General features: G+C 40.6%; 2 protein-coding genes and 1 long non-coding RNA gene across 4 annotated transcripts in view; 2 read left to right on the forward strand and 1 right to left on the reverse strand.

The window, feature by feature from the left end:
- Positions 1–12,609, forward strand: slc35a2 (solute carrier family 35 member 2). The gene is made up of 5 exons (XM_036947586.1): positions 1–381; positions 2,702–2,884; positions 5,426–5,577; positions 5,859–6,565; positions 11,767–12,609. The coding sequence occupies exons 1-5, from the start codon at positions 306–308 to the stop codon at positions 11,792–11,794; spliced, it is 1,146 nt and encodes a 381-aa protein (XP_036803481.1). The 5' UTR covers positions 1–305; the 3' UTR covers positions 11,795–12,609.
- LOC118939570 lies at positions 9,577–17,195 on the reverse strand. Its single transcript, XR_005036590.1, has 2 exons — positions 16,869–17,195; positions 9,577–10,512 (listed from the first exon to the last, which is right to left on the reverse strand). It is a non-coding gene; the product is annotated as an uncharacterized LOC118939570 (long non-coding RNA).
- Positions 13,992–21,100, forward strand: part of bcap31 (B cell receptor associated protein 31) — a 23,364-nt gene continuing 16,255 nt past the window's right edge. Inside the window, exons 1-4 of one of the 2 annotated variants that reach the window (XM_036947588.1) lie at positions 13,992–14,161; positions 16,190–16,298; positions 16,686–16,786; positions 16,958–17,102. In XM_036947588.1, coding sequence (XP_036803483.1) covers positions 16,207–16,298; positions 16,686–16,786; positions 16,958–17,102 — 338 coding nt within the window. In that variant the 5' untranslated portion in view covers positions 13,992–14,161; positions 16,190–16,206. Of the gene's footprint in view, positions 14,162–15,257; positions 15,774–16,189; positions 16,299–16,685; positions 16,787–16,957; positions 17,103–21,100 lie in introns of those variants that run through there. The other variant, XM_036947587.1, reaches the window with a different exon arrangement.

Consider the following 21,100-nt stretch of genomic DNA (forward strand, 5'->3'; position numbering starts at 1 on the left):
AACCAATAGGATCATCTGTACTGGAAGCTCTGGGGGTTTTGTGAATGTGCCAGCGAACAAGGAAATGATTGTGAAGTAAAAACAACACATCAGTGTTTTAATCGTAACGTGGAATGGCTCAGCTAGTGGGGTTGGGAATCCTAGCACTCGTTGTCAGTTGACGTGTGAAAGGGGCTGCAACAGCAATTGGATGCAAGCTAGCTACCAGTGCTAAATTAGCTAACATTAGGTGAAAGTCAAAGGCAAGGAATTAGCTCACTGGCTAGGTGACAACACATTCCAGTTCACATAACGTCAATGCCAACATGGCAGGGGGCAACAACAACGGCCAAGGGACAGGAGTTGGAGAGGAGAAGACAGCCTCTCCTAGACAGAGTGAAGGTACAACTATATTTTGTTCAGCTGCTAGTTAGCATGATGTTTAGCAGACTGTACTGTGTTGATTTGCTATCCATGTTAGCTCATTTAGCTAACGTTAGCTAACTAACTATACAGCTACAGCAGTGTCAGTGGCTCGTATCTAGCTATTTTAAAATAGCTACCTAGTTCATTAATAAAGTATCCAGGCAGAGGATATGGCCTATTATTCAGCGTATATATATGTGTTTGTGTGACTCTGAAAGTTGCATTCAAAACGTTAGCTATAGCCTCTTTCATGCATTGAGCCTGTGTGTGTTGTAACTTTGGTGATGTGGAACTTGTCTTTCTCTTTTTTTTACAGCCAGGTGAGGGTGGGGTCAGAAACTCCTCACACCTGTTTGAGTTAACTGCGCCTTAATGTAACTAATATGAATCAACCAACCATACAAGTCAGACAACTAGTAGGAACATGTGAAAATAGTAGTCCTTTATCGTACAGTAGGCAGATATTAATAATTGTAAACTGGGTAGTTCGAGCCCTGAATGCTAATTGGCTGACAGCCGTGGTTTATCAGATCTTATACCAACGGGTATGACCAAGCATTTATTTGTATTGCTCTAATTACATTGGTAACTAGTTTATAATAGCAATAAGCCATCTTGGGGGTTTGTGGTATATGGCCAATATACCACGGCTAAATGCTGTATCCAGGCACTCCGAGTTGCGTCTTATGTAAGAACAGCCCTGAGCTGTAGTATATTGGCTGTATACCACACCCCCTCGGGCCTTATTACTTAAACAATGAACGGTTTAAATCAGCACAGTAGTTTATTATAATAATAATAATATGTTCTGTTTGCTTTTGAAAGTAAAAGTCAAATTTAAAACATTGGCATTGTTGAATTCAATTTCCATAATAGCAAGCTAGGACTGATGTTTTGGTTAGCTAAACTAGCAAGTAATTTTGTTTGGATACAAAGGCAACAACTGTAGCTATCTGGTAAACATGCCAGCTATCTACTTCAGTGCATGTTGAACACAGTTCTAGCGGCAAATGTGTTAAATTCTAGCCATGGTATTTAAGTGATAACGCCTGAGAAGCCAGTGTTTGGAGGATATATTGGCACGGGTGTTGTTACGCCTGAGATGGCAAACCGTACCAATATATCCTCCAAACACCGGATTCGAGGGCATTATCACTTTTATACAACATATTCAAATAACAATTGACATATTTTCATAAACGTTATTTGGATTAATATCTTCCTTCCACAAGTTATAGTCCCTATACATCTAGGGTTGCAACCCAAGCCGGCTGGTCGTTTGTTCTATCAGTTCAGTTGCCAGAGACGGGACCCACTCTTTTTGTTCTGCATCTATGGATGTGACCCAGTCGTCCATATTGGCTGGCAACGTTCTTATCCCTTGCTATCAAATAAACGTAACAATCCAAGTTTTGTCCTAACCACACCATATTCCTGCCGAGTTAGACAGCAGGCTGCCATTAGACCACGCAAGACTTCTTAACACATAATCTACGACTGTTTACACAGCAGGAATATGGTACAGTTTGGACAAAAGTTGGATTCAGATGTTTATTTTATTTACATTTTTTCATTTAAAATTGTACCCCCTTTTCTCCCCAAGTCCGTGGTATCCAATTGTTAGTAATTACTATCTTGTCTCATCGCTACATCTCCTGTACTGGCTCGGGAGAGGTGAAGGTCGAAAGCCATGGCTGCACTGCTTCTTAACACAGCGCGCATCCAACCCGGAAGCCAGCCGCACCAATGTGTCTGAGGAAACACCGTGCACCTGGCTACCTTGGTTAGCCTGCACTGCGCCCGGCCCGCCACAGGGGTCGCTGGTGCGCGATGAGACAAGGATATCCCAACCGGCCAAACCCTCCCTAACCCGGGACGACGCTAGGCCAATTGTGCATTGCCCCACGGACCTCCCGGTCGCGGCCGGCTGCGACAGAGCCTGGGCGCGAACCCAGAGTCTCTGGTGGCACAGCTAGCGCTGCGATGCAGTGCCCTAGACCACTGCGTGACCCGGGAGGCCCAGATGTTTATTTGATAGCTAGGAACAACTTTACGTTATGTCTGATAAGTAAAATCCTTAGAGATTATACATATGGTTTTGTTGACAGGAAACTTTTTTGGGGGGTGACGACGGAGGGGTTCCAACCAATACACAGACTCCCGAAGTTGTCCCAAAGCTATGCTCTGCCTATGTCTTGTGAGAATAGATTTTCATCTGGTTCAACTGACTTGGATTTTCAGCTATGCAATGCAAAGTAGTCTAATGATGTCATCTGATGTTGTCTTCTTACTACAGTGAACAGAAAGCTGAAATACATCAGTTTGGCCATCCTTGTTGTCCAGAATGCCTCTCTCATCCTCAGCATTCGCTATGTCCGTACGCTGCCCGGTGATCGTTTCTTCACCACCTCTGCAGTGGTTATGGCAGAGGTGCTCAAAGTACTTACCTGCCTTCTCATCATTTTATTCCAGAGAAAAGGTAAGCCTCAATTATTGAACATTGAAACCCCCTAAGGTCGATGTCCGCGCCTTTACAGAAATTTAATTAGCATAATACAAAATCCCCAATAAAAATCTGCCCGTTTAAGCTCTAGATATGTTTGTTTTTGCATTTGATGCATCTAAATCCCCTACTGTCTGTCGCACTTCCGCATCTGCCGGCAGAGCTGGAGCGGTGTTTGTCAGACCATGAGACATCACGGAAATCGGTGTTCTCATAATTGTCTGTAGCGTCTGAACAGTTTGGCCTACAAACTATGGTGAACAGATGAGACTCAGGAACACAAAGGGTGTTCTCTGTTTTGCTCTACGACCCCCACAAGCGTCTTGAGACTTATCTGAAGTCGGTACAGCCGATCTGCCAACTTCTGTCTGAACAGTTTGGGCTACAAAACTAATATGACGCCTCTGGGTAAAGGTGAGACTCACACATGTGCAGTGCATTCAGAAAGTATTCGGACCCCTTCCCCCTTTTCCACATGTTGTTATTTTACAGCCTTATTCTAACATGGATTAAACAATTATTAATCTACACACAATACCCTATAATGACAAAGCAAAAAGTGTTATTTTTTTAAACATTTTTGCAAATGTATTAAAAATGAAAAGATACCTTATTACTACATAAGTCCCTTTGCTATGAGACTTGAAATTGAGCTAAGGTGAATCTTGTTTCCATTGATCGTCCTCCATTGATCATATTTCTACAACTTGATTAGAGTCCACCTGTGGTAAATTTAATTGATTGGACATGATTTGGAAAGGTCCCACAGTTGATAGTTTTTGCTCTGACGTGCACTAAGCCATGAGGTTGAAGGAATGGTCCGTAGATCTCAGACAGGATTGTGTCGAGTCACAGATTTGGGGAAGGGTACCAAAACATTTCTGCAGCATTGAAGGTCCCCAAGAACACAGTGGCCTCCCTCATTATTAAATGGAAGAAGTTTGAAACCACCAAGATTCTTCCTAGAGCTGGCCGCCCGGCTAAACTGAGCAATCGGGGGAGAAGGGCCTTGGTCAGGGAGGTGACCAAGAAACAGATGGTCAGTCTGACAGAGCTAAATACTTCTCTGTGGAGATGGGAGAACATTCCAGATGCGCAACCATCTCTGCAGCACTCCCCCAATCAGGTGTTTATGGTGGAGTGGCGAGATGAAAGCCACTCCTCATTAAAAGGCACATGACAGCCCCCTTTGAGTTTGCCAAAAGGCAGCTAAAGACTCTCAGACCATGAGAAACAAGATTCTCTGGTCTGATGAAACCAAGATTGAACTCTTTGGCCTGAATACCAAGTGTCACATCTGGAGGAAACCTGACACGATCCCTACGGTGAAGCATGGTGGTGGCAGCATCATGCTGTGTTTATTTAGTTTTGCGGCAGGAACTGGGAGACTAGTCAGGATCGAGAGAAATATGAACGGAGAAAAGGAGAGATCCTTGTTGAAAACCTGCTCCAGAGCACTCAGGACCTCAGACTGGGGCAAAGGTTCACCTTACAACAGGATAACGACCCTAAGCACACAGCTAAGACAATGCAGGAGTGCCTTCGGGACAAGTCTCTGAATGTCCTTGACTGGCTCAGCTAGAGCCCGGACTTGAACCCGATCGAACATCTTTGGAGAGACTGGAAAATAGCTGTGCAGCGACGCTCCCCATCCAACCTGACAGGGCTTGAGAGGATCTGCAGAGAATGGAAAAAAACTCCCCAAATACAGGTGTGCCAAGCTTGTGGCGTCATACCCAAGAAGACTCAAGGATGTAATCACTGCCAAAGGTGCTTCAACAAAGTACTGAGTAATTTCTCAAATTTACTTCAAGGGGTCTTAAAATTCTAAATCAAATAGCAAAATTATGCTTGGTTTGACCAGTATTAAACATTCCATATAGCTTACTAGAATGGGTTAATGTGTGTAATGGGGATTTTCGGTGGAACCAAGGAGCGAAGTCATTGTTAATATCAAACAGAAATGTTTTACAAAAATTCAGGGAGAACACCTCCAGAGCAGAAGCAAAGAACATGAATTGGAGACAGGCCCTTATTATTCTAATCAGTACCCAATGTTCTCCAAACATCAGCCTGAGAATCTTGTACAAAGTCAAAACAAAAGACAGTGACTTTGCCAGCTGCTGTAGAATCGGTGTTCATAATGTCATCAATACAATAATAATCAGTGTGTCCTGGGTCCTTGTACCTTCAGTAGCCCTGATGTCAATCACTATCAAACGACATAACAACCCATAACATTCGTTAACAATTCTGCTACTGACCATCAACCAGTACACAAATGAATATAGCCCTGGAAGCATTGTTAATTGCTCTTAACTGAATATGAACTTTATTCATCTTAAATATTTCCATTTACATTGTGTTTACTGCAGAAACATTTTGGCTTTGTTTTTTAAAGTTCAATACTTGGCTAATTTGTGTTGTCAATACACATGACCTACCTGCAAAATGTAAATGTGGTGGTCTGCATTTTCACCTGTCTCTTACAATCAACTCGCTCTCTCCCTCTCCCAGGAAACCTAAAGGAGTTTATTGTATTGCAGTACAACTCCATTGTCATCCAATACAAGGACACGCTTAAACTGGCTGTCCCAGCCCTCATCTATACCTTGCAGAACAACCTCCAGTATGTGGCTATCTCCAATTTACCCGCAGCTACTTTCCAGGTTAGTTGCTCTGGCTGCCTGGTAATGAGATATGTTTCTTCTAGCGTCGCATCCTTGATTATGATATCTCATAGCAAATCACTTTACCACAAGCATAAACCCCTTGAGTACCCCACAATAGCCTATAATGCCATTTTTTGTTTTGTTTCCCATACCCTCCTGTAAGTTTAAAACTTTTTTTTAAAATTTTTTTTATTTTTTAATGATTTTAGACTGCAATATGCAAAATGTATGTTGTTAAATGCTGTTTGGTTTAATGAATGTTGTGGTTATTTCTCCAGGTGACCTACCAGCTGAAAATTCTGACCACAGCTCTTTTCTCAGTGCTGATGCTGCGGAAGAGCCTATCACGGATTCAGTGGCTGTCCCTGCTCCTGCTGTTCGCTGGGGTTGCTATCGTACAGCTGGAGCAGGAAGGAAAACAGAAGGAGACTACCGTCACTGGACCGAGCCAGAACTATGCCAAAGGACTGGTGGCAGTGATAGTGTCCTGCCTCTCCTCTGGCTTTGCTGGAGTGTACTTTGAGAAAATCCTTAAGGGCAGTTCAGCCTCTGTGTGGATGAGGAACATCCAGCTGGGCATATTTGGCACTCTACTAGGCCTGTTGGGCATGTGGTGGAACGATGGCCTTGCCATTGCAGAGAAGGGCTTCCTGTTTGGGTACACACCCATGGTATGGGGCGTCATCTTTAACCAGGCTTTTGGGGGTTTACTGGTGGCGGTGGTAGTGAAGTACGCAGACAACATCCTGAAGGGGTTCGCCACTTCCTTTTCCATCATCGTCTCCACTGTCGTCTCTGTCTACCTCTTTGGGTTCCACGTGGACCTCCTCTTCACTCTGGGTGCTGGTCTGGTCATTGGAGCTGTCTATATGTATAGTCTGCCCAAAGCAGCTGCTCCCTCCCCGTCTACTGCTACCCTCTCCTCTTCCAGCCACAGTCTGGCCGACGGCGCTGGAGACTCGGAGACGGAAGCTTTCCTCCCAAAGTCAGTCCTGGTGAAATGAGCGCTCTGCAATCCTGTCTGTCCTTCTCTTCTTCCTTTCAAATCTCATTATTTTTCCATCTGGACTAAAACAAACTTTGCCTTCCATCTTTATCTTTCTGCTACTTATATTTAATTTGGGAACTTCATATCAATAGATTTTTTTGATACAAACGGAAGGGGTACGGCATCGCTGTATTTTAGTTCTGTAGATAGCCCAAGGTTGTTATTCCTCAGACTACCCATCAGTGTATTCTGCCTATAATGGAATGGGTAGCCAGAGATTTTAACTCCGTTTTCGTGCAGTAGTCTGCTAAGTTTCAATACTTTTTGAAAGCACAAGAGGGTGAAGTATGAAAACTTGTGATATTCTGTTCATGTTAATCATGCCTCTGGGAATATCTTTGCTTTCAATACTTAGTTCTCTACAGACCCCTCTTTGCCTTAAACAATGTATTTTTAATCAAAAGAAAGCCTTACCACATATCTAGATGACTTGCCAGAGGACATAAAATACAGCTGCAACTTTAGTTGTTTTTTTTAAATTGAAGTTATGTTCTTCAAGAAACCTAGTTACTTGGATACAACTCTTTAGACAGAGAGTCTGGCCATTCTACCATAAAGGCCTGATTAGTGGAGTACTGCAGAGATGGTTGTCCATCTGAACTATAATGGAATATAGTTGAAAGACTTCCAATTGGCATGGCGACTTTATAAATGTCTATAAACCTAGAAACTGAAAAGGAGTTTGAGGTGTTCCGGAATTAATGTATTTCTGTCTGCTCTCGCTTGAGCTCCTCGGGTGTAGACCCAACTAATCGAATCCCATCCTAACGGCGCCTAAAATGGAGGCCAGTTTAGGGTGGGCCGGGCTAGTTTGGGCACCACCTGAGCTAATGGTCATGCTGTGCCTTTTCTCTTTCATTTGTACAGTAATGATATCATTTGTTGACAAAAGTTGAAAAATGCATAAATAATATCACATTTATAATTTCATTTTTTGCTTTGACTAATTGTGACAGGTTTGTGGAAATATGCTCATGCTCATATTTATACAAACTGTTCTCTGAGATGTCTTTTCTTTTTTTTTTAAGATATCAACTGGAGTTGATGGAATGTTTTCATGTTTTTTGTCAAAGTGGAAAGTGTTTGTCCCTGAGCAAAAAACACAGAGTAAACTGGACAAGTATCAAATGATAAAGCATTAGTTGTGGGTGTTTTTTTTTTTACACTCAAGTCTGCTTTATTATCATATTAAATGAAGGGGCTTTTCTCTTTAAATCGAAGTTAAATCCCAATGTTACCAGAGAATATTGAGCATACTTGCTTAGATTTTGCAAGAATGGTTTCTTTAAAATCATCAAGCTGACAAGGACAATATACTGTATTTTTAGGCAGCTAAAATTATTTTTTGTCATGAATTGTTTTATTTAGTTTTTGTTTACCTTCAGGCTGTTGGTGTTGGATTGGGTTAGAAATTCAGATACAGCTGCTCATAGTCTTTTGACCTACAGCCAATTCATATCATTTAAAATGCATAAATAAGTAGGCCTGTATATAGAATTATATCTTAAGTCTGGGTTAGTATCATTGACATTAAACAAATGAATTGATAGACTTATTAAAGCCAGTTTGAAAATGCTTTACAAATGGAATTCAGAAGGGAGGTGATATTTCTCACAATTTGTTTTTCAGTGTGAAATATCAGGGGGAAAAACTAATTGATACAGTTTAGATCAAGAAAAGTATTTATCTGACATTTTTTACTATGTTCATGACTTAGCTATTTCTGTACACTCTCAGACAAAAGCATATTTTATTTAGTCATCAACATTTTACTACAGTATCCCCAAGCCTTTTGGCCTCTGAGAAATGACCTGACCACCATATGCTGGAATAATTAATGAACACTTACATGTTACCTATTTAAGTTACCTAAGAAATAGTATCTGGTCTCAGTATGATGAGGTTATCGTTGTGTTCCTCCTCAGAAAGACTATTAGCAGCTGTTCAATATGGGATGAATTTGTCTGCGTTCATTGCCTTCAATGTTGACACAGAGCCACTGGCTTCTACTTGGTGTCTTATTGTCCCACATCACTGTTCAGCGTTGGATGCATTTATATCTGTGTGATATGAAATTAACTTATGAAGAAAAAGATAGTTATCATGGTTAGTTTGCACTTTTTACGAATGCCTCTGTACAAATAATACTTCTTTTAGTAAAACTTTTATAAAACTGGAGCTGGTTTCCATCCCTCTGGATTTTGTCTTAATTCATGTATACTGAACAAAAATATAAACGCAACATGCAACAATTTCAATGCTTTTACTGAGTTACAGTTCATATAAGGAAACAAGTCAATTGAAATAAATTTATTAGGCTCTAATCTATGGATTTCACATGAATGGGCAGGGGCGCAGCCATGGGTGGGCCTGTGAGGGTGTAGGCCCACCCACTGGGGAGCCAGGCTTAGCCAATCAGAATGAGTTTTTCCCCACAAAAAAAAGGCTTTATTACAGAAAGAAATGCTCCTCAGTTCCATCAGCTATCTGGGTGGCTGGTCTCAGATGATCCCGCAGGTGAAGAAGCTGGACGTGGAGGTCCTGGGCTGGCGTGGTTACATGTGATCTGTGGTTGTGAGGCCGGTTGGACAAACTGCCGCCAAATTCAATAAAATTACGTTGGAGGCGGCTTATGGTAGAGAAAATAATTCAATTCTCTGGCAATAGCTCTGGTGGACATTCCTGCAGTCTGCCTTCTAAATGCACGCTCCCTCAACTTGAGATATCTGTTGTACGATGTTGTGTGACAAAACTGCGCATTTTAGAGTGGCCTTTTATTGTCCCCAGCACAAGCTGCACCTGTGGAATGATCATGCTGTGTAATCAGCTTCTTGATACGCCCCACATGTCAGATGGATGGATTATCTTGGCAAAGGAGAAATACTCACGAAGAGGGATAAAAACAAATTTGTGCACAAAATTTGAGAGAAAAAAGCTTTTTGTCTATATGGAACATTTCTGGGATATTTTATTTCAGCTCATGAAACATGGGACCAACACTTTACATGTTGCGTTTATAATTGTGTTTAGTATAATTGTAATGCAAGTACAAAATCCTGTGTCCCTTTATAAGTAGAGCTAACAGAATGTTAACATTGTAATATTACACTTGGTGCAGAGCACCACCAGGAGTGTTATCACCGTGATCCAGTGCACTATTGCATCCGTTTAAGTCATAAGGCCGTTCTTATCCCTGCATCTTTTTCCAACGAAGAATTATCGCCTGTAGTGACAGAGATGTCGAGAGATGCTATTGTCCATCAATGTTAAAAGACAACTATCCCAGTCAAACCAGTAACATCGGCTTGCCTACAATTTTTTCATGATAAACTGGGAGTGAGAGACAAGTGAATATCAGGGGAGGAAAAAATCAGGATAAACATCAAGTCAACCATTTTTGTCGGAAATGATACAGTACACTGCCTTTAAGAGTTTTTGACTTACAGTACCAGCCAAAAGTTTGGACACACCTACTCATTCAAGGGTTTTTCTTTATTTTTACTATTTTTATTACTACATTGTAGAATAATGGTGAAGACAAACTATGAATTAACACATGGAATCATGTAGTAACCAAAAGTGTTAAACAAATTAAAATATTTTAGATTCTTCAAAGTAGCCACCCTTTGCCTTGACAGTTTTCCACACACTCAGCCAGCTTCATGTGGAATGCTTTTCCAACAGTCTTGAAGGAGTTCCCACATATGCTGAGCACTTGATGGCTGCTTTTCCTTCCATCTGTGGTCCAACTCATCCCAAACCATCTCAAATGAGTTGAGGTCGGGTGATTGTGGAGGCCAGATCATCTGATACAGCACTCCATCACTCTCCTTCTTGGTAAAATAGCCCTTACACAGCCTGGAGGTGTGTTTTGGGTCATTGTCCTGTTGAAAAACAAATGATAGTAACCCTAAGTGCAAACCAGATGGGATGGTATATCGCTGCAGAATGCTGTGGTAGCCATGCTGGTTAAGTGTGCCCTGAATTCTAAATAAATCACACAGTCACCAGCAAATCCCTATCACACCACCTCCATGTTAGGAACCACACATGCAGAGATCATCTGTTCACTGACTGCATCTCACAAAGACATGGCGGTTGGAACCAAAAATCTCAAATTTGGACTCATCAGACCAAAGGACAGATTTCCACCGGTCTAATGTCCATTGCTTGTGTTTCTTGGTCCAAGCAAGTCTCTTCTTATTGGTGCCCTTTAGTAGTGGTTTCTTTGCAGAAATTCAACCATGAAGGCCTGATTCACGCAGTCTCCTCTGAACAGTTGATGTTGAGGTGACTGTTACTTGAACTCTGTGAAGCATTTATTTGGGCTGCAATTTCTGAGGCTGGTAAATAAATGAACTTATCCTCTGCAGCAGAGGTAACGTCTACCTTTCCTGTGGCGGTCCTCATGAGAGCCAGTTTCATTGTAGCGCTTGATGGTTTTTGCGACTGCACTTGAAGAAACTTTCAAAGTTCTTGAAATATTCCTGATTTCCTGACCTCCATGTCTTAAAGTAATGATTGACTGTAATTTCTCTTTGCTTATTAGAGCTGTTATTGCCATAATATGGACTTGGTCTTTTACCAAATAAGACTATCTTGTCACAACACAACTGAATGGCTCAAACGCATTAAGGAAAGAAATTCCACAAATTGACTTAACAAGGCACATCTGTTAATTCTAATGAAAAACGGTGGCTAATTTGAAGAATCTCAAATATAAAATATATTTTGATTTGTTTAACACTTTTTTGGTTACTACATGATTCCATATGTATAAAGAAAACCCCTGGAATGAGTAGGTGTGTCCAAACTTTTGACTGGTACTGATATATATATATATATATATATATATATATATATATATATATATATATATATATATATATATATATATATATATATATGTATATTCAGTGTTTGAGCTTTTCGCTACCCTATTTTCAGAGCTGTAAGATATACAGTTCTAAAGTTCTCCCTAGGGAGAATGTTTATTTTCACATTAGTTCATGTGAGACAATAACATGTTCTTTGTTTTGATACGGTTGTTATAGTATTTGCTTAGGACAGAACAAAGATCTCTTCTTGAAAACAATATCTGACTGGTGCTTTGTGTTCCATTTTCTCTCTGTTCCTAGGGCCTCTGAAAAGGAAAAAGGATGCTAAAGAAAGTGCTTCACGTCTGAAGGCATACCATGCCTGCATCTCATGCCAAAGTGATGTTGAAAGGAAAATTATTACAAATGCCTTCTATTAATTTAATTGAAATTCCTATACTAGCAGATCTGTTGGAGATGTTTGCCTCGGTTGCGAATGGGTATTGTATGAAGAGAATTACATTATCTTTTAATCATGCTTAGTTTACATGTAACAGATCAGGAGTTGAAACTTCCTTTGCAGAAAATATTTCCTTACACTGTTGCCTTACTATTTATCTATACAACATTAACATGAGTTCTTGTTAAAAAATATTTTTCTGCTCCGTATCTACCCATTTATAACAAGTATTATTTAATCCCCATAAGATTGTTGAATAGTGTTTAATTATTAGTTGTATTATGTGTGTGATGCATTGAAACACTAATATCAGCCTTTAATGTAAATCTATCACAGCCTATATTTCACTTTTTTTTAAAAACGTTTGATGTGTTTGTTCAACACCCAACTAAGCAAAAGTCGTTTAGAGGGTTGGGCCAGTAACCGGAAGGTCGCTGGTTCGAATCTGTAGCCGATTGGGGGGGGGGGAATCTGTCGGTGTGCCCTTGAGCAAGGCACTTAGCTCTAATTACTCCTGTTAGTTGCTCTGGATAAGAGCATCTGCTAAATAAATGTATATGTGTTGACTTTTATTTGGGTTGAAGACAGTCCATGATCATTTGGCGCCCTCTACTGAACAATATTTATTATGTCAGCTTTGAATGTTTTTTATTTAACCTTTTATTTAAATAGGTAAGTCGGTGAAGAACAAATTCGTATTTACAATGACGGCCTACCAAAAGGCAAAAGGCCTCCTGCAGGGACGGGGATTAAAAATATAGGACAAAACACATCACAACAAGAGAGACACAACAACACTACATAAAGAGAGACCTATAAGACAACAACATAGCATGGCAGCAACACCATATTACAACATGGTAGCAGCACAAAACACGGTACAAACATTTTTGGGCACAGACAACAGCTAAAGGGCAAGGTAGAGACAACAATACTTTACACGAAGCAGCCACAACTGTCAGTAAGTGTCCATGATTGAGTCTTTGAATGAAGAGATGGAAATAAAACTGTCCAGTTTGATTGTTTATTGCTGCTCGTTCCAGTCACTAGCTGCAGCGAACTGAAAAGAGGAGCGACCCAGGTGCTTTGAAGACCAAGCACTTGTATGAGGTGACTACCTCAAGCTCTAAACCCTGAGAGGTAATAATCACACCGGTGGTTAATGCGCATGTGTAACAGTACAAATTTAGACCGTCCCCTCGCCCATACCCGGGCGCGAACTAGGGACCTTCTGCACACATCAACAGTCACCCTCGAAGCATCGTTACCCATCGCTCCACAAAAGCCGCGGCCCTTGCAGAGCAAGGGGAACTACTACTTCAAGGTCTCAGAGCAAGTGACGTCACTGATTGAAACGCTATTTAGCGCCCACGCTAACTAAGCTAGCCGTTTCACATCTGTTACACATGACAAAATCATGATTTGGGAGACGTGTGTGTAATTATTGCCTAATAACTATGTATGAAATTAAATAACTGTCCTAGTTTGTCATGCAAATTGAAATATTTTACAAAATTGTCAATGTTGGTTCAAGCTTTCTCAGATAAACATGCTTAGATGTCAAAATATTTTATTTGCCTTTTATTTAATGATATGTAATGTATTAGTAAAAAACAACAACATATTTCTTCACTTACCAGACCATTTTAGTTGACAGAGGGCCCACTAGCATGTTATTATGGAAGGATACAAACCTCTAAAATGGTCGTCACTAGTTACCACAGCCACAAAGTCATAATTCCCGCCCATTTCTACAATGTATCTTCTTAAAATGTGATTTTAAACCAACCTTATGCCTAACCCTAACCTTAAATTATGACCAAAAAGTACATTTTTGTTTTCATGAATTTGTACGAAAAAGTATTTGTGGCTGTGGTAAAAGTGGAAACCTTCTAAAATAGATTAGATTGCCCAACCTCGTTTTATGGACTTTTGATCTGTGCCCTCTTTCACCAAGCAGATGTGAAGTCTTGTGCTTTAACTGACCTTAGACAAAGATGATCTATATCAGTATCTGGAATGCATCTCTGACTCAACTATACTGTAGTATGGGGCAATTTAACCTTTACCCCCGTCTCATGATGAGATGAGCTGGCACCGGAAGTAGGAAGTAACTAGCTAGGAAGTCTTCAAGAATGCATTTTGCTAATTAGCGCTCAAGCGAACTACGCGTCGTTTCTGTTTTGATATACCTCAGCGGTCGAGATCCCTATAGGAAGACCAGTCTCCGTGCATCCAATAATTGAAGTGTTGAAGGTGAGTACTGCTAACCGTTGCATAAAGTGAGTTTTATTAGGCCTGTGCTGAACATTAGCAGGTAACTTAGTCACAACCATTGCTCGAAATCCAGCTAGCATGCTAGTTAACTAGCATATTTAGCTATCTACGTCATTATTTCGTGTTTGCAAGGTCTGGTCTTTGTCCAAACTTCCAGCTACTAGTAATTTATACGTAATGTCCAGCCAGATATTACAAACAGTTGGCTGGTTAGCGAAGCACGTGTGCGTCACATTTGGAAGCACAATGAGGTTTGAGTTAATAAAAGCCTAAATGTTTTTCTATGCGCGCTGGAGCTCCTAAATAAAACATACCAGGTCGCACAAAAATATTTAGGCCCATATCTGAGTAAAGTGGTTGCACTGTAGAGACCTTTGTTAGTTAGCAGCTATTACCAACTTGTATAATTAACTAGCCATCATTGATGAAAGGGAGGTAGCTCGTCAGTTGTACAACTGAATGTCTTCAACTGAAATGTGTCTTCCGCATTTAACCAAACCCATCCTGAATTAAGAGGTGCGGGTGCTGCCTTAATCCACACCCACGTCTTCGTTGCCCTGGGAACAGTGGGTTAACTGCCTTGCTCAGGGGCTGAATGACAGACAGCGTGACAGGTTTCTTAAAGTTAAAATGTTTTACTTTTTGGGCGACGGTTCTCTACACGGTTGCTTGTTTTGTCACACTGCAATTAGGCGAACGACAAAAATGTTAGCAACCAGAAAATAGCGGCGCGATTTCTACATATTGCAAGTATTACCAGTGTAGTCAAAGATGTTTATAACTAACCAAAGATGGACCACAGCCTGTCGTTTCCAATGGGAACAAATTAGTCACAATGGGAACAGGCAAAGAGGGGGCGGAGCTAGCGAGATCATACTGGCGCGCTGTCGCATTTTTTTTTGCATATTTCCGTTAGTTCGATTCCAGGCTGTATCACAATCGGCTGTGATTGGGAGTACCATGGGGCGTCGCACAATTGGCCCAGCGTCACCCGGGTTAGGGTTTGGCCGGGGTAGGCCGTCATTCTAAATAAGAATGTGTTCTTAACTGATTCATTAAATAAAGTTAAATAAAAATTAAGTAGTCCATGGGCAGCAAGACACCGCCTCTTTTTAGAATATGCGAGTGGAATCATTTTAACTTACTTTACCTGTTGTCCGCTGATTTTGTCCGTGTGTCGGAGGTAATCTGAGACAAAATATCTACAGGGAACTGTTATTAACCCGACTTCCAGCACGCTGGTCTGTATATCGGTTTGTATTTACAATACTGATGCAATTCGCACGTGACGAACACCTTGCACAATATGTAAACCATGGCTGGCCTAGCTTAACCAAACCACAGATCGAAAGTTGTTCCACGCGAACAGCTGGCAAATTTCACTTATCGCTTCCAGCTAATTTGCTTGGAAATGTGCTTCGGTCAACGAAGTTTAGTTACATTCGGTTGTTTACATGTTGTGCATCACGTGCAGAGTATCAGGATATTAAATATACAAGCGACAGAATCTACCCTCGGGTGAACAAAAAATATCCACAGGAAAGTCATCTCCACTTCCTGCTGCCAAAAGGACCAACAGCATGTACAACTGGTAAAGTGAAAATATCATTTTATTCACCATTGTCTTGTTGAGACTCTTGCGTCTTTAGGGCAACTTCTTTCAGACTGAATATAAGTCTGTTTTGGCAGGGGTGGACAGCAGGTCACTCAGCTTTCCTAGCAGTAGGCCTATCTGTCCTGCTGTCTCTTTTCCATTCTCCTTGAAATTATGTGAACATTTTGTGCCAGCATTAATTCAAGGATAGAATGACCTGATTTAGACTGTCGTGTTCAACTGTCCAAAAGTATGTTTATGGTAATGGAAGATGTTAAAATTCTTGAAAGTTTACAGCAAGCACACTAATAACCTTGAATTATGTTGGATAACGGTAGTGTTGTTGTTTTCAACAAGAGCGTTACTTTCTTATGTTTTATTTGCTTAACGAATGCATTTTTTTTCTCTCACAGAATCTTATCTGATCAACATGAGTCTACAGTGGACAGCCGTGGCCACATTCCTTTATGCGGAGGTCTTCTTTGTTTTGCTTCTGTGTGTGCCCTTCATCTCCCCCAAGAGGTGAGCCACCCTCTGCAGTCAACTGGTCAAAACAAACCGTCTCCATGCACATAGTCTAATTCCACTAGTGCAGTATCTAATTTGCCATAAAAAAATAAAAAAAACATGTATTTCGTCTATTGCTTAAAAAGATTTGATCACATAATCACTGAATTATTTGCGATCTTGGCAAGTCTTATTGCAAAGTGGGAATTGCAAACATTAAAAGATATTACCCAATAGCCTTTAGTCAAAATGTGAATTACCTTGAGATTTGGTTGGGTTACACAACAGTAATTTTTTAATGGAGTGATTCTTTCTTGCCATTCAATAACCGGTCTCGGTATAAGATGAGTTGTTTCAAGTCTTGTGTTCACTTTCAAATGTTTAATGAATGTATCTTTGCAGATGGAGTAAGATCTTCAAATCTCGTCTGGTTCAAACTATCGCATATTATGGAAACACCTCCTTCATTGTAGCCATTGCCATTCTAGTTTTCTTACTAATTGGTAAGTGTGTGTGGTCTACACCCAACATATCACATCAACTTATGTTCACAGGTTTTGATCATTTATTGTTAATTGTACTCACGATCACAAATTGTGTAGTGGCCGAGGAAAAACCCACACCACTTTAGTCTTCCATAGTTTTCCCATGCTCTTGTCTCTGTTTCTATGTAGATGCGTTCAGGGAGGTGCGAAAGTACAGTGTGACTGAGAAGGTGGACCTGACCAACAACCCAGTGGCTGTAGATCACATTCACATGAAGTTGTTCAGAGCCCAGAGGAATGAGTACATTGCTGGCTTCGCCCTGCTCCTGTGTGTGTGAGTATCCATGCCTGCCCACCTCCCCCGCCCGGAGCACACCAACTGGCTCCAGTCTGTTCTTGTTCTAGAATGGTTTCTGAGGAAGGGAGGTTGCTGTTTAGCTACTCTGACTTTTCACTAGCGCTCCTGGTTTCTTAGTACACAATCACTGTAGGCATCTTCTGTACCTTTCAGGAACCAACCATTTGTCACCATATTTCTGATTGAATTATGTTTATTTGACCTTTTATTTAACTAGGCAAGTCAGCTAAGAACAAATTCTTATTTTCAATGACCGCCTAGGAACACTGGGGTAACTGCCTTGTTCAGGGGCAGAACGACAGATTTTTACCTTGTCAGCTCAGGGATTCAATCTTGCAACCTTTTGGTTACACGTCCAATGCTCTAACCACTAGGTTACCTTAACTTTACAGTTTAAAATAACTGCCATTCATGTTCTTTATAGAATAGCTGGAATCACTTGATAGTAGGACAAAAGACATGAAGATGAAAGCTTACGTTCTGTCATCAGCCCAAACGATTGCCCTTATGCTAGTGGTGAGTAGGTGGTGTGTATACTTTACTAATCTACTGAGATTTTACAGTAGCTATTGAAGGAATGTCCGGTGGGAGGGGGAGCTAGCTAGCTAGACATTTTCCATTCACAAGTCTCATCCGAAGTGTAAAGTCTGGTTAACATGATAGGATGAGCATTGTCTGACGTAGTGTATATTCAACTATTATTTTTTTTAATGCCTGGTTGTGACCAGTCTGCATATCTTCTCCATACAGGGACCCTGTCATATTCCTCTGAATGGTATGCTATAAATAGACCTTCGAGTGGCTACTACAGCTATTTGTGCTACTTCTTTGCTCTACCTCTGCTTCCAGGTTTGGGTGTTTGGACGTGTAATCTTTTGGGCAGCTGCATCTGAGAAACGAAATGACATGTGATCAAGCAACTGGTGATGAGATTTAAATTTAGCCTCAATGCCATGCTTGGCTGTAGACCTATAGCTCAGGATTCACATTACTAGCTGCCTAGTGTTACCTCTCACACAGGGGCTGGCAACTTAAATGGCATCAAAGTAACTCATTTATGGCGTTACAGAACAGTGCATAGGGACATCAAATATACCCTTTTTTATTTAAAAATGGCTGAAATGTCGTCTACTCCTTTTGTATAGACAACACATGTTAGATTGTTTATAGCATGTTATTTGCATCATGTTAGATTGTTTGTGGCATTGTTGGACATAAGACTGTTAACACTAGGAAATTGACAGCAAGTTATTTAATTTAGGAAATTTGCTCAAGGATTCCCATGCATAATCCACGCTAGACTTGGGCGGTATCCAGATTTTAATACGGTCCTTCTCTCATCCTGGGATTTCCGGTATTACCGGCACAGCACACAATGGGGTGCTAAAAATGGAAGAACAGCCAATTTGGCCTCTTACCAGAATGCTAACTAAATTTGGACAATCTAATAGCAAAATCCAAAACACTGTTAGCTAAATGCTAACGAACGAGAACTAACATGACCATTTGCAAAGATGGGCAAATCCAGCTCATTATACAGTGAAAGTGAACCAGAAATTGTGCAAATTAATGAATTTGTGCAGCATGGGGGGGGGGTTAAAAATGGCAACTGTACAGGTAAGATCTCTGGATGCGTTGACTTATGGCCAGGGTTTCCGTTAGACGGTAAAGCTGGCTTTTAGCCGGGGAAAAATTAGCACACTATGAGGCATGTTTTACCTTGCTTCAAAGTAGCCTAGCCAAAATCAGACCCTATCTGTAGAGGCAATTCATTTATATCAACTTTCTTTCATTGTCCAGTAGCCAAAGGCACAATCCTAGTCATATTAGCAACCCGTGCTAGTTGATGATAATCCTAGTCATATTAGCAACCCGTGCTAGTTGATGATAATCCTAGTCATATTAGCAACCCGTGCTAGTTGATGTTAATCCTAGTCATATTAGCAACCCGTGTTGGTTGATGATAATCCTAGTCATATTAGCAACCCATGCTAGTTGATGATAATCCTAGTCATATTAGCAACCTGTGCTAGTTGATGATAATCCTAGTCATATTAGCAACCCGTGTTGGTTGATGATAATCCTAGTCATATTAGCAACCCGTGCTAGTTGATGTTAATCCTAGTCATATTAGCAACCCGTGCTGGTTGTTGCATATTTGATCTCCCCTCTTTCTAAATTCCTAACAGATATTTTCTTATGTCACATGAAACCTCTCGAATGTGCAGTGCGCTTTTGAAAACTATTTTTCCGCTAATTGCTTTATGGAATGAAAATCGTGTGTAGCCTGCTGCGTTGTGCACGTGTCAAGAAATAGTTGATCAACATTTTGAAGCTAAATGTTCTTATCTGTTGCATCATACTCATTTTGCTTTTCAACAAAACATTTTATCCTAGTCCTACTGGTTGTATGAATTTGGGATCTATCAACCCACAACTGTCCGTGTCTGTTTGGAATAGGCTATTTCTTTCTCGACAAGCTGACCAATAGAATAGGTTAACTTTGCTACTATGCGTTATTGTAGATCGACAGGCTAGTGATTTTGCTGTTTGTTACTCGTCTTGTTGGCCGAGGAAAAGTAATGTGGACAGTTATTCTAACGTCTTCAAAGTGTGCATCAGAATGAGGTAAAGAGGACCGCACATTGTTCCATCCTTTACTTACACGTTCTGTTAATGAGAGTTACCATAATATAAATGTGATTTCTGTTATTCTGAGCACGGTGGGTGGATGTCCTAATCAGGTTACGCATCCAATGCATAGGGGTCCGGTACATTTTAAATGCTGCCAGTCAAAAAACCCACCTGGTTCTTTCTGGTAGGAAGCCATCGTAAGAAATCAGATGGCAAACATTTAGTAATGAATTGCGTACAAGTTTAACTATACCTTGTGTGTTGCACAACAGACTCGCCGATAGATGTAGAACACTATGGACTCACCATCTCCTGCTTTCTCCTGTTTATAACTCTACTGTTCTGGGGAACTATATGGTAAGCTTCATAATGTAAAATAATATTTACCTTTTATTTAACTAGGCAAGTCGGTTAAGAACAAATTCTTATTTTCAATGACAGCCTAGGAACAGTGGGTTAACTACCTGTTCAGGGGCAGAATTACAGATTTGTACCTTGTCAGCTCGGGGGTTTGAACTTGCAACCTTCCGGTTACTAGTCCAACGCTCTAACCACCAGGCACCCTGCCGCTCCAATATGACTGGTGAAATTAACACAATCTGCTTTATCTCTTAACGTAATGCACAAGTTGAACACAATCTGCTTTATCTCTTAACGTATTGCACAAGTTGACTGCGGGTAGTAACTTAAATAGTAGCTACAAAGATTCACATTTAATTTTTAAAAAACTTGTTTGAAGAACCATCCTGTGGCTTTTCTTTAATAGACTGATGGAGATGTGGTTTTATACAAATGTAAGCAATTGTTTATAATGATTGTTTTAGTCAAATATATCGATTTGGGCTTCTTGCGGTTAATTTACAGTCTACAAATGATTAGTAAATATGTTCCGGCCCCTGACCATCCTCTCAATAAATATCACCCCATAGCTGAGTCTAGTTGATGATCCCTGATTTACAGCATATCAAATGCATTGTTAGATTACTTGCAGCCATATTTCCTCCATGTGGAAGGGGTTGCTCCAGCTTTTGTATTAGGCCTGCAGAAGGCAGCAGGGAGGTGTCATTTGTGATATTAGTATCACATCCAGCACTTCTGCATATCTAAGAGAATTACAACAATGATATAACTACAAATCACATGACTTTTGTTTACAAATATGGTATTGAAACTGGCCCTGACTATAGGTTATTTTTCCTGTTTTTATTTCTTGCGCGTTTTTGTTCCACCTTGTTATTTTTAGTGCTATCATTGATGTTGATTTCGCCATTGTTGGATTTAGAGCTGGCAAGATAGGCATTTCACGACTTGTTCACGTGACACCAAAAAGCCTATACCGT

The sequence above is a fragment of the Oncorhynchus mykiss genome, chromosome 16, assembly GCF_013265735.2.
Source record: "Oncorhynchus mykiss isolate Arlee chromosome 16, USDA_OmykA_1.1, whole genome shotgun sequence".
In the NCBI taxonomy this organism is placed as follows: Eukaryota; Metazoa; Chordata; class Actinopteri; order Salmoniformes; family Salmonidae; genus Oncorhynchus; species Oncorhynchus mykiss.